General features: G+C 37.6%; 2 protein-coding genes and 1 pseudogene across 3 annotated transcripts; 2 read left to right on the forward strand and 1 right to left on the reverse strand.

Annotated features, from left to right (window-relative positions):
• The first annotated feature begins 2,577 nt into the window (after positions 1-2,577).
• On the forward strand, positions 2,578-11,792 carry LOC145771095 (3-oxoacyl-[acyl-carrier-protein] reductase FabG pseudogene; annotated as a pseudogene).
• Positions 2,747-5,032, forward strand: LOC145770329 (uncharacterized). 2 transcript variants are annotated; one of them, XM_082581929.1, is made up of 3 exons: positions 2,747-2,976; positions 3,372-3,504; positions 3,909-5,032. In XM_082581929.1, exons 1-3 carry the CDS (start codon positions 2,917-2,919, stop codon positions 4,538-4,540), a joined length of 825 nt encoding a protein of 274 aa, XP_082438055.1. In that variant the 5' UTR covers positions 2,747-2,916; the 3' UTR covers positions 4,541-5,032. The 2 variants fall into 2 exon arrangements, with proteins under 2 accessions (XP_082438055.1, XP_082438056.1); XM_082581930.1 differs by having other exon boundaries at positions 3,612-4,015.
• LOC145770121 (uncharacterized) lies at positions 6,571-10,799 on the reverse strand. Its single transcript, XM_082581706.1, has 9 exons — positions 10,544-10,799; positions 9,969-10,192; positions 9,202-9,391; positions 8,746-8,871; positions 7,972-8,089; positions 7,565-7,660; positions 7,266-7,384; positions 6,914-7,161; positions 6,571-6,612 (listed from the first exon to the last, which is right to left on the reverse strand). Exons 1-9 carry the CDS (start codon positions 10,797-10,799, stop codon positions 6,571-6,573), a joined length of 1,419 nt encoding a protein of 472 aa, XP_082437832.1.
• Positions 11,793-14,142: the final 2,350 nt, after the last annotated feature.

A 14,142-nucleotide genomic window follows, 5' to 3' on the forward strand; every position in this document is an offset into this window, starting at 1 on the left:
ACATAGTTGAATGCTACTCACATTGCGTTCGATCAGCATTGCATAAAATCTGTACGGTAGCAACGATATCGTGCAAAAGAAATTAATTCTGTTGTGTAAATGTTTGTTTGTTTGTTTGTCATATCTTTATCCTGCATTGCGGGAAAGCGGACTTGAGCGCTATGCATCGGTGTACGCCTTCCGACGTGCACCTGACCCACGCTGCAGCCGACTGCAATGTCTGTTTCCGGTTGTCTACTCTACTTATGACTTAAATTTGGTACTACCCATTACTCGAAATCGATCACTGGGTAGAGGCAATTATCGTAAAGTTTCTTGCCCAGAGAAACAACAGCAAGTGCGGGTGGCTGGAGTCGAACATGCAGGCTCTCGACTGCGAGCCCAACGCGCTATCCACTCGGCCACTGCTGCCGACAACAAAATATATAAACATAGTAAGAAGATTACAGTTAAACAAACTTAAAAAATTTTGATCACACAAAAACTTGCACCGTAAATAATTGCCTCTGGTTCTGATCATAATTAATCCAACACTGCTAAAAACCACTCTATACAATATAGCTTTCATTCTTTGATCTGCAGGTGCAGCACTATCTTTCTACAATAAATCTGAAATTGAATCAAACAAAAGTACGGTCGCCAACTGTATTGGTAGCTTTGTGAAACAAATGAATGAGCGAACTCTGTTGAAAGTACATCCTCGTTGGCTACACCTGAACTTTCAAAGCATGTGTGAATAAGGCACCCAAATCAACGAATAGGAGCATTTTGATAATTCAACGTCTGATGGCGTCGAAACAATGCAAATATTAACTTTTGCAAACGTGCAGTTTATCAGTTTTTCGTTGTGGGTGTTGCAGCGAGGTAAAGCTGTTGACACGAGCTCGTAATGAATTACCAGCAAAGTGAGCAAACTATAATTTTGTAATCAGCTATCTAACTTTGCTATTAAATACATGTCATCGAAAGGGTATGCGGTACGTTGCTCAAGCATTCGTCGATCGAAGTCAATATCTTCATGTTTGCTTTTCTGCTCACATAATCCCGTCATGTTTGCCATGGATAGAGTTGTTTTATCGTGTCCTAGCTAAGTGTGTAGCAACCCAAACACCAAACCAACCATTTAAGTCTGCAGACGTTGAATCAATATAAAAAAAATATTGATTTGCTGTCTGGGGGAATATGAGCTTGAACGTAATAGCAACGTTAGAATTGTGATTAATAGTTTATACTTTTCGTTGTTGCCGCCTATTCTACTCAAGTTGCTCAACTGCTTTTTTTGCTTCGATAACGCACGGGTGCAGATGTTTGACATAGTAAGAAGAACACTATAAACATAGCCAGGTCAAAGTCTTCGAGAAGCGACGTGATTTTGGTGTGGCGATGCACCCGTTGAAGGAAAGTCCACCAGCGTTACGGGCCAGACTGGAGAGTAGAGGTACTTGGGGGGAGGGAGGGTGTGGATCGAAAACTCTGTCCCAGACAACAAAATTTGTCGTTTTTAGATTGATTCAATGTCTGCAGACGTTGTAAAAAGGATGGATTTTGCTGTCTGGAGAGTCATAGGATGTAAATAAGCTTTCTTTCAAAACCTTTTTTTGTTAGGTGTAGTGCCGTATTTTTACTGTATTTTTCCATGCAATCCGCTCTGCATAAGCTGTTTATACAATAAACAACGTTGATCTAATGCCGGTACTAAAAAGTATTCGATCAATGCCAAGAGCAATGCTAGCAAGACAAATTTAATTAACTCGAAGGTAGTTTGAAAAGGAGATTCATTCTAACGACAGCATCTTAAAAAGATTGATTACATGAATCTATTCACAGCTGTGTTACCATTTAGCCAGACCATTAGCTTAATGAAGTCTGGTTAAAAGTTAGAGGAAAGAATTTCTTATTTATTGTATCCAATATCCATCTTAACTACCCATTAGCGTAGGGTAGGGAAGTTAGTAATATATTTTTAACAAATTAAATATGGCAATTCGATAAAGAAAACCATTTCAAGACGCAGGACCGTTCAGTATAGAGATTTAAGCCAGCAGTTTTAGTCAAATTCTAAAGCAAGCTTAGAAACAACAGTAGCCTTATAATGTGGAGCTAGTCAAATCTGCACCCATAGAAACAATTGTGGCCTGAACATGAATTTGCAGGCTATCACAAATTTATCAAATATTGTGCCAAATAGTAAATGCATCACAGGATACTTTAATTACAAGGTACATCTTGTATAAGTATATCCTCTTGATTGTTTTAAACCATTTCCTGGTTTCACTATCAAGATGAAATCTTTGATAGTCTAAATATATTTTTTCTGGTTTGCTGCATGTTTTTTTGCGCAGGCTATCTTTTCAAAACATGGCACAAAGAGCAGTTAGTACGAAATAAGTTTGTACGGTTTTGCGAATTGTAGAGTCTAATCTACATTTGGATAGCTTTAAATGATATATATATCGGCTGCCTGGAAACTCATAATGCCTCTATTAATCCACTGCATGCAAACAGAAAATATTTAATCAATTTTCTTTATTTTGTTAGATTTTGAAGATCTCTATTCATTACGCTACTTAAAAGGTCATGGCTGAAAATGATTGTTCAACAGTGTTGATCACTGGCGCTTCAATCGGCATTGGAGCCGCAATAGCTAGAGCATTTGCCAAAAAAGGAGCAGCTTTGAGCTTAACTGGAAGAAATAAAGAAAATCTTTCCATAGACTTTACATACGTAGACGGGAAACTGCGAAAAAAGAAAAAAGCGATTTTAATGCAACAAACCAAAGCGACGTTAAAATCATGTGTCTGCCTTGCCACGCATGACTGAATCTAACTGGCTTTCCATTGGCAAAACAGAAAATGACACTTTCTTACAATTTCAAGCTTCTGGAAGCGAAAGCTTCATGCTTATACAGGAATAGCAATGGCAGTGTCTGGTGATAACCTGTTCCTTTCGGATGAAGATTGGGAAATACACGTGGAGGTAATAATGGAGCACAGTCTCTATATTAATAATATAATATAGTAATATAGGGACTTTGAATGGAGACCGTGCTTTGGACAGTAAAATATTTCAGCGGAACTTTTACTGGTAATACTTCAGCTCTGTCGTTGATATAGTCTGTCTAAAATCTATGGTTTAACATGTTAATTTACTTCAACAGAGACTGTTTGTTGTGGTTCACTTTACAACTGCCTATTTTGGAGCCAGGGATTCATAGGTTTGGAGCTGTGTAAAGGTCTGCGACCCAGACTTTTGCCGCTCATACCGACTTCCGCCCGTAAGCTTCATAATTCAAAAGTTATGAGATAGTTTGTTGTGACTTTGATTACAAAGCTTTAAGTTTAAGTCTTAATACATCGGTATACACCAACCAGATACCACTCGAATGCTTTGTCGGAAATGCTGTAATTCAACGTGGATCGTGTCTAGCAGTTGCAGCAGGATTGGCAAAGAAGTCTTCCGACATTACTCCAAAAGCTGTTGAAGTCATGACTTCCATTTACGACGGTAAGTTGTAGGCTAATTTTATGACAACAATCGATTTAAGAACAACCAACTAGTGAAGAATGTTGCATGTTTTTTTTTAATTCTTCATCTTTATCCTCCATTTACAGGAAAACGGCGGAGGCGTTATGCATAGGACCATTTGATCCAGACCTGCTTGGGAGTTTCCACATTCAAGTTTCCGATTTCATTTGAAGTTTGATCTTGTCAAATAGTCCTACTACCGAGATTTTAATTCAGTTCAGCCCCCTTAGAGAGTGTGCAATGTGTATGATAAAAGAAATATTGTTACTTTTTGTAAGAGCGGAAAGAGTAAGGCTTTTAGTCGGCTGATTTTTGATAAAGTAAAATGTATTCCTGTTTTACAGATATAGCTAACATTGAGATGATTGTGCTTTCTTTTTCAGAGTTTTTGAAAAGTCGTGATGAAGGGCGTTTGATACGGCTATTTTCTCAAGATGCTAAGCGGTTGTCCTGCGAAACTGGTCTTTCGATAGGCGAGCTCCTAAAATGTTTAGATGCCATTCCAATAATTTTTTGCGAACGGAAGAATGAAGCTGCTGCCAGCAATCTTCAGACATCAGACATTGTTATCAGTGACAAGGATAAAAAAACAGTGAAGTATATTGGAGGTTATATAATAAAAAATCTGCTACGCAAATCTTGGAACAAGGAAACAGAAAAATCTGTTTTGCAAAGGTGCGTTAAAAAAAGTTCGGATTCTTCACTGCTCGAAATAACGGACCTCCTTCTTCGCATATTGATTGCTTTGGAAAAAGCCTTTCGAAAGAGCAAGTCGTTCGCTGGTATCGATTTAAATATTATGAACGAGTGTCTGGCATCGCCACATGTCCAAGCACATATACAACAAATGTGTGTACATATGGATCTTGAAGATACCAGGCCATGCGTCTCGTGCGTCCATAGAATTGCTCGCTTATTTTTTAAAATTAGGGGCCATCGTTTTGCTAAGTCATTAGCAGAAAATGCCACAGCAAAGAACAGTAAGTCTCTTCGCAACTCTTTGAAAAAGCTGTAACTTGCTATTGAACTCTGTACCGTAAGTGATTCGTTTTTTTCTATTTGTGTTCTGTGCCGTATTCTTATTTGCTGGCTGTGATTGTTGTATTTCAGTAAGTCTCTTCGCAACTCTTTAAAAAAGCTGTAGCTTGCTATTGAACTCTGTACCGTAAGTGATTCGTTTTTTTTCTATTTGTGTTCTGTGCCGTATTCTTATTTGCTGGCTGTGATTGTTGTATTTCATCTGTTATTCGGCTTGCCTTTTTAAGTCATGTGTTATTTCTCTTATGACCTTACACTAAAGTAGAGGACGAATTGCTTTCTTTTCGCTTATTGGATACAAGTATTTCCAGTTATTTGTTGTAGTTTTTTTTTCAAAAAGAATATCAATCAATAATAATTCATTCGCAGAAACTCAACATTAACATTATCATAAAACACTAGGCAGTCACAAGCAAATTTATAAATGGACCACTACTCTTTCCGGCGTTTCTTGATAGGTTGACCAACTGCACAACCGTGATGTAATTCGCGCTTTAACACAATGGTGTTGTTTCGGTATCCAAACTCATGAATATTGGGATTTTGGTGCCTTCTCCCCAACGCTCTTTGGTGACCAAAGTAGGCTTCGAGGCTGTCTTGAGATATTCGCCTTGTTGCTACGCACCCAAAACCACGACGCAGGAGACAACGGACAAGCTCGACCATGCTCTTTGTGGCCAAGCGTAAGCCATCAAACGTTTGTTTTGATAAAAAAGATTTTTCTAACGAGCTTCTTCCAAACTTCTGCATGTTAGCTTCTCTCCACTGCTCTAATCGCGGAATGAAGATGTTTTCCAACCAACTAAGACTGTCATCATGGATATCGCTGAAAAAATTGAAAACTGTGAATACGGAGTATGCTGGACGTCTGTTAGCGGTATCGGTGAACGGGAGCTGAAGAAAGCATTATCGGAAAAATTGTGTTTCAATTCTTGTCGGAATCGCCAGCATACCAGCTTGTTGTTTTTACAAAATTTGCAAACTGCGTTAGAAAATTTTTGAAAACTGCCTTACCAGCGACCGTCCGCAAAACCTACACAATAAATCATATGACTTGGTTATAGCTAGGTGTCTTCCTCTCTATCTCACACACACCTAAAATCTGTACAATACATTTGACAATGGCGATGAAAATAGAAAATACCTGTAAACTCGAATACTTCTTTTCCCCTTGCCTGGTCGAGTATTCATGCAGTCGAACCACGAGTCCATCATTGAAACAAAATCTGCAGTCTCTTTCATTTCTTCCCTTTTTTCAATTGGAAAAAAGTTCTTCATGGCCGTAGCAACAGAAGCAGATAATGTTTGAGCTGCCAACTTCACATTCATTTTGGAATAGCTTGTCAATTGAATGTGGCGGGCTGACAAGCGATTTCGAGCTAATTCGCCTTTCTGAAATCAAATATACGTTTCCGTATGAGAGAGTATTGCCATTGTGCCATATGAACCAGTATGGTTACAAAAAAAAAAATCACTAACTGCAGATTCAGCCATCGCAAGACTGGTATAAACAACAGAAAGAAAACTCTTGTCTCATATCGGCTGTAATGAAAAAGTACCCACCGCGAGGGCAAATAATGAGACTACAACACTCAAAAATATTCGACTAATCATTGCAATAGGAAATTAACCTCCCATAAAAATCAGCCCGTCTCACCAGTCTGCACAAACACATTAGCTGTAGCATGGTCATATATCACTCAATAGCAACAACAAAAAAATAAATGGACTTACATTTTCAGATTCTATTAATGCAAAGTGTTCCCACAAAAGGAACTTTCCGTTCCTGTGAATTAATCTCGGAGGCTTCTCACGTTTACTGCTGCTAGAAAACAGGCAGTTTCTCGTAGTTTTCAAGAGATGCGGAGGATCGGGAATAAGGTAGATCTTACGATCCATTTCAGGAGAAAACCAGTTAATAGCTTGATGAAGCGAATCACAATCGGAACTCATGAGTTTGAACATGGTTCGGTTTGCAGCAAGACCATCAGCCACAATCGCAAGCACCTACAGTAAAAGATCCAAATAGACGCTTAACAGATACTGTGCCTGCACATAGCAGATTTTGCAAAAAATTGCAAACCTGCTACACTACAGCACCAGTTTTTCAACAAAGGTAATATCACTCATCGTGCAACAGCAATTTAAAATTCCTTTGCGATTTTTTATTATTAACTGAGTATGTCACACAACAAGAAAGAATATCGCACCACCAAATCGAAGTAATAATAAGGGCTAAAAGCGAGGTTTATCATTAGCTATTGTAAATAAATGATGTAGCCTAAGTGGAAAGGAAACGATGCCTGGTTTTGGAGATATAAATTAAAAAAACAAAACAAATGACGCAAACCTGCAATCCATGTGTTTCCAATAGACCGATGCATTCCCACATAATCGATGCAAGCTGGAATCCAGTCACAGTGCTCGAAGCAAAGTACAAAAGAGGGAACTTTAGACCGGGATTTCCACTAAACGATTTCACATACACTGTAAGGGCATGTGTTGCAATCTCACCTTGTTTAGGATTCGATCGGTTTCCAAGGTCAGTAAACCCCACAAGCGTGCCCGTACAAGCAGCGTACACCAAATCTTGTTTAACTGTAAAAACATATAATGCACTGATATTAGATACAAAGTAGTTCACCCAAACAACACAGTATCATATTTCTTCCATAAGATAAATCAAAAAAATCGCCACTTACCGCTCATTTCTTCGAGAGTGAGATATACACATTTTTCTTTGTCCTCAGCTTTGAGCACGTAAGAGCGAATGAACTCCGCGGTTTTACAAGTCCAACCGGTAGCTGGTTTTTCAGCATTTCTTTAAAAACAAAGAAAACGTTATACACAGTACCGATTTCGATCTTTCCACAAGCTTGCATTCAAAATAAAAAATTCAAAAATTTCGATATCATTTGAACAGGAAAAAACAAGAAAGTAACTGCAGTACCATATACTCTATTTATATCTTTTTACATCATCTAGCTCCGTTAATACTTACCGGTAATCAATCAAAGTGCGACGTGAAGGTAAAATCAAAATTCGTCTTAATTCATCATAACAAGAAGCGCTTTTCATTGCTAAATTTAAAGCAAATCTAAAAAAAGAAAAAAGCAACACATTCAAAAAGCGTAAAATTTTATCACCTGCAAACTACATTTTTCATTAACCATGCATATCTGGTTAATCAACCTGAGGTTTGTTAATTGTTATACGTTCAGCAAAGAATTTTTCAACTTTGTAAGTAGAGTTATAGATAGTGAGTGAAGCTGGGTTATTAAAGTAACCTTGAAAACTGAACCGGGTAACTCAATTTCCAGTTTTATTTCATGCATCATGTATGTTAAGAATGTTTAATTTATAATTTAATTGCTTCGTTTGCACTATTGGTGAAGTGTTAACAATTACCTGATGATATCTGGATGAAATCGTAGTCCGTTTTTATGTTGTTTTTGCATTTTCAATTGTTCCCAATAAAACAGGGAATAAAACGAGTCAGAATTTCGTTCCATAAGCTGATGAATATCTGAAGCAATTGGAGAATCCAATGATTGATTGATTGATTGATTGATTGAATTTTTATCCTCGGACTGGGAAAGCTTCTTGCAGAGCTTAATCCTGGCAGTTTCGCATACTTGTAGAGGCTTTGAATAACTGACGCAGGCCCGGTCACCGAGATTGACAGAGTGAAGTTTCCGATTGTTGAAGTCTTCTTGCCGGGGAACTATTCCATCCATTAGATGCCGCTGAATGGAGAGCAGTCCTTAACGTGCGTTGCTCAAGCGCACACCCCGAGAGTCGAACCAGCGCCGCTTGATCTTGAAGCTTCTTCGTTCCAGAAGTGACGCGCTAACCAATTGAGCTATCGGGGCTGACATGCAACATGCAACAATATCTTCCTTTCTGGATAACTTTTGTTTTATTCTTGCAATTCTAAACATGTATATTCGTTTTACAAAGATGTTATGCTGTTAATACTTTAAAAAGTAGAGCAAAATCATCGCACAAACTAAACTCACTCTGATTTTTGTTTCCTAGCTGTCTGCTGAAGTCAACTCTTTGTTGCCCGTGTGGAAAATTTTTGTAAAGGTAACTTGCCAATTTGAAAATTATAAGCTTCTCTTTGACGTTGCAATTTTGCATTCATCAAAATGCAAAATTTGCAATGTTTGCAAATATCACCATCAGAACCCACAATGATGACAGGACATGAAGGTGAACGGTAAACATCAGTTTGAAGTAAAGAATCATCACACTCTCGAGTTGAAATCACATGGCGAATAGCATTTTTGAAGCTGAAAGAAAATCCTTCCAAAAAAAAAAAGTAACTTCAGCAGTACATTTACAAGTATATATATTAATTTAGCTAGGTTAGGTTCGCTTACGCTTAGCTGGTCTAGAATTTTAGGCTCACATTATGCTTACAACCGGTAAATACTCAAGCCTTTCTGCAATTTCACATAGGCCTAACAATGTCATAAAAACGCCATAGTAATGCAACTGTGGTGACCCTCCATGCAAACACAGACAAGGTAAGAACTGTAAACTACAAAGTAATTTTCATTAACAACCTTGAGAAATGATACACATTGAATAAAAACACAATTAGTAATTTGTACAGTATCGCAGCAAACAAACCTGAACATAAGTGAGAAAGAAGAGATAACACTCTTTGTAAAAAAGTCTTGATTGTGCAAGTGCGGATATCTGGCATGTCAACTGCAGCAATCGAACATTTAAATCCATGATAAAACAACTTGTATGAAAAATTGTCTGTAATAACTAATTCCAATATGGAAGAAACATCAGTTTTATAGCGAGCAACAATCTAAAATAAAGTTGCATTAAAGTTAATGCTGGCTGAAAGACTAACTTTAAAAAAATTGTTGGTAAAATAAAGGTTTGAACATATCTTTTCCCCTAAGTTTTTGGTTATCTTTTTTTACCACAAACTCCAACTATAGTAGTACTGCATTTAACGTATATGCCAATCCATGTGCATACACAGTAGCCTACATTCAAACAACATTTACCATGGTCAAAACTCTAAGAACGTATCAATTGCTGAAACATATTTGGACAATTCAGTTTGCCTAATTTAGCATATTTCTATATCTACAAGTGTAAAATAAAGCAACTGATACCCTAAACATCTTAACATGATATGGTGCACACAATCGACGCAAGATAACAAAATGACGAAGTAGATCACAAACTTTGATTTACTCATAACAAGAGATCAAACAATGAGCTAAATTTACAAACTAACCTAATCAGTAAGTTGTACAAAATTGCTCATGAAGAAACTATGAAAGTTAATTAGTCGTGGTAGGTATACATAATTTATTTAACATCATATCACAACACACACTCAATCTCCATTATGATAAAAATATTTTGCTTACTTGGGAATCAGAGACTGTAAAGTTCCAGTCAGATAAAGATCTTTCCCAACATTGTTTTTTAACAGATGCACAAATGCTGTTGAAATCGTGATGCACTACTGGTGTTGGTAAAGGATGTTTTACTATTTCTCGTCTTGGCTGTGTATTCCGTTTTGGCACAGATTTTTCTGGCAAACACTCCGTAGGAATTGCTCCTACTTTGATACGTTTCTTTCCATTTGGTGCTAAAAGAAATAAGTAAAGACAACACTTCAAACCTAAAAAAGTAAGATTGCTGTATGCAACATATTATGTGATACAATTCAAGGCAGTCGCTGCTCAAGTCTACACTGCATCATCATGCTACCCTCCCAGTACTAAGTAGGCCTAGCTTACCGGTACCTTTAATAAAGTTGATTAAGACTGTTAATGTTGCAGAGCAACATATTGGACATTAGTAACAACCATATACTGGTACAGGCCTAAGTCACCTAACGCAATATGAATATTAAACATACCGATAGGCCTACTGTCTGTAAACCTACCAATTTTTCAACTGATGCCAGCAATCAATGATGAAATTCAACAGAACTTACTCAAGATGAAATCACAAGTTTTGAAATGCTTCTCGCAAATTCCACATTGCCCACGATGAATTTGAGACTTTATGTTATCTTCTTTTGCATTTGGATTTCGATATGATAATACCAAACGATTAAGCAATTCTTGATGTTGATATTCATCAGTCTCTTTCTTCAAAAACTTTAAACTTTTCACTTGCTTAATGTAAACATAGTGTACCTTCTTATACCTGGTAGAACATCCAGGAACACAACAGAAACTTGGAGCCATGGAATGACATAATGTTATACCACTAAGTACCGCAACTTGATCTGGGCCTACCTACCTTGCTGAAATGCTTATAATGCAACTGTTAGCTAGGTCTATAATATGATAATAATAATATAAGGTCTCACTGGACATCTCAATTACCGTACACAAGCATCATTCCATCAAACCAACCGCTAATTTTCTGCAATAGAGTTCTTTTTAATATGCTGCCGGCAAATGCGGCAATCTCGCAACCTTCTGAGCATAGAGTTCTGAGGGAAGTCAGTTAGGACCACTGAAGCGTGATTGGAACGGAGATGAAGCACGAAAAAAGCTAAGTTTCCCGTCTACGTATGTAAAGTCTATGATATTTCTAAAGTGGCTCAAGAATGTAAAGATCTTGGAGCTAAAAACGTCATTGAGATTATTGCTGATCTTAGTGAAAAAGAAGGAATAGAAAAGGTTGTAAAAGACACGATGAACTTTTATGATAAACTGGATGTGCTTGTCAATAATGCTGGAATAATTGCTACAGCGACAGTAGAAAACACAAAATTTGAAGACTTTGATGCTATTTTCAAAGTTAACCTAAGAGCTCCCTTTTTTCTTACTCAAATGTGCATCCCGCATCTTGAGAAATCTAAAGGGAACGTGGTAAATGTTTCAAGCATTGGGAGTCAGGTTCTCCTTCTTTTTATTTCGGCGTATGTCATCTTCAAAGCTGGCCTTGACCACTTCACTAAAACAGCAGCTTTGGAACTTGCACCGAAAGAAATTCGAGTCAATGCAGTTAATCCAGGCTTTGTGCGTACAAATCTATACAGAGACTCGTGCAATGAAAAAGAAGGGAGAGAAATGTTTCTCCAACAAGGTCCATTGCATCCTCTTGGAAAAAGAAATGTTGAAGCAGATGAGGTAGCTGATGCAGTCTGCTTCCTATCTTCAGATGCTGCAAAAATGATTACAGGAGTTTGCTTGAATGTAGACGGTGGACGAGTGTTGACAGGACAATAAAGAAGCATTGGTTTCAATCAGTTTTCAACCACTTCACTTTAATAACATATTACTGGCAGTGTAATTTCAGTTTTGTTCAACCTACTGTATAGGCCTATGATCGATTACTTTTTGGTAATTTTGGAATGCAAAACGGCATTATGGCTTTATCAAATAGGCTACTATAGTTACACGACCATGTTATATAAGTAGAATAAAATTTTAACGTATTTTGTCGTATCCTGATTTATGGCGGTTGGTTTTTGGTTACTGAGACCCTTGTTTCTCTTATATTGAACTTGAACCAGCCACATTCTCACGATTTACGTTAAAGCAACGTTCTTATGGCGTCGTACAGACACTGCCTACTCTCAGACCATTAACTTGATTGACAGTATATTTAGGCTTGCTTTTAAGGGGGTAGGACTAGAAGTTAAAGAAACGTCTTAATCTGCACCAACATTTTTATCATAAACGTAAATTTTCTGGTGTCTGTAAAAAAAATGACGTCGAAACTCTTGCAGGTTGTGTTTATTTAAAACAAACTTAATGTTTTTAACTTTTGCGGCAACTTACGTTATAGCTTGGCTACCTAGATATGGCTTACTACCTGATTTGTCAACTTACTGTAATAGGGAAGATGATCTTTGCATAACATCACAAGAAAAGACCTTTGTTGCTATAGAACAAAACCTTAACCATAAACCTATTTTCGGTGGGAGGTGGCCCTATCAAGCAAGGAAATCGGACTGGAAAATCGATTTGAATTTGGGACCTGCAAAAAACTGTACGATTAATCTGATGGGTCGATTAAGCAAAATTGACTGCATAACTACAGTAGAAACATTTCGTGATTAGTTACTCTACAGTAGGCCTATATACAATCTTAAAGCTTAGACCGAATTACAAGGAGAAAATGAGTAAAAATTTTAATGCGGCCAGCCAAGACCCGCAAATAGCGAAATGCGGCCCATGGCTAGAAAACTTCGGGCACCCCTGGTTTAAAAAAAAAATTCTTTTTTGTTTTTGTAATTGTATTTGTTGTGTGTTATTATGAAGCATAAAAAAGTATCTGGCCACAAACCACAGTCCCATACCTAAGCTTGTTAAACCACAATGGTTCGACTGGTACCCAACCTTTCAAGACCGAGGGACCGGCAAAAATTTTAAAAAATATTTGCGGCCTGTCAGCAAAAAGTCGTAGCGAATAAGACAGATATTTGTAATCTTTTTTTAACCAAATTTGTCGTTGCGTGTCATAAAGTAATATTTTAGCATAGGCTATGCAATTAAGACAAAGATTGCAAAAAAAACGTCAATCAAATCAGTTTAAACAACAAAATGCCAATTTATTTACATATAAAATCAATGTTCGTGGGAAAGTTATTGCTGTTTAGCTGCCAGCATGCGAGGCAGAAGAGGCATCAAAGAAACCTTCAAATCACGTAATTCTGCTTCGGTATCAAGCCGATGTCTTTTCTTTTTTAATTAAACTGGAAATAGAAAGAATTTATCATACAAGTAGATGTTTGAAACAATGACTTATAGGCTACACATGTTTGTTGGCAGTTTTGATAAATGGAGTGTTAGTCCAAAAGTTTCCTTAAAAGAGACACATGAACAGGCATGGGCTCCGTTAGAAGGGGGTCACGGGGGTGATTACCCCCCACAAATTGGAGTGGGGGGTAACTAATGCAAAATTACCCCCTTCCCAGGGGCGCCGGAACGATTTTTGACTGGGGGGGCAAGATTACGAAAATAGGGCACTTTTGTTTACTAAAAGGCCAATTTTTTTTCAAATTTCAAGATAAGATATAGCGATAATGCTAATCTATCAGCTCACTATGTATTGAGTAATGATAGCCTACAAGTGTCCGGTATACAAAGAAGGGCATCATGCTATGTTATAATGATGTAACCTACTGTCAAGCCTTAAAGCAACCTGCGGCCATGGCCGCTAAGTAGTGCTTGAATGACCGCCGGTGCTACCTCTTCAATCGGCCAAGTTTGGTCGCCAGTCTCTTCTAGCCAATGATTTAATTTCGCAATAGAATGATCGTGGATTAACTGTCGAAAATATGTAGTATCAAAGAGTGACGCAAAATTACGTCAGCGCGTCATAATCGACACTGTTGCATTGTGCGGGAAGATTTTTGTTATTGATGGAAGATATCCATCTGCGATCACCAGCGCTGTAAGTCTTGTTTGTAATTCCCGACGTTTATTTTAACAAAGTCTTAATCCGAAGTGCTAATTTACATCGGCTGGTATTGTCGTTTTTATGTCGATTCGATGTTGTCGGACATTGAATCGTTGTTAAAAAGGAGAACTAAGTTAGTTGACATCCGAGGGGAAAACATTTTTTGATCAT

This window comes from Aplidium turbinatum, chromosome 5 (genome assembly GCF_918807975.1).
Source record: "Aplidium turbinatum chromosome 5, kaAplTurb1.1, whole genome shotgun sequence".
Classification (NCBI taxonomy): Eukaryota; Metazoa; Chordata; class Ascidiacea; order Aplousobranchia; family Polyclinidae; genus Aplidium; species Aplidium turbinatum.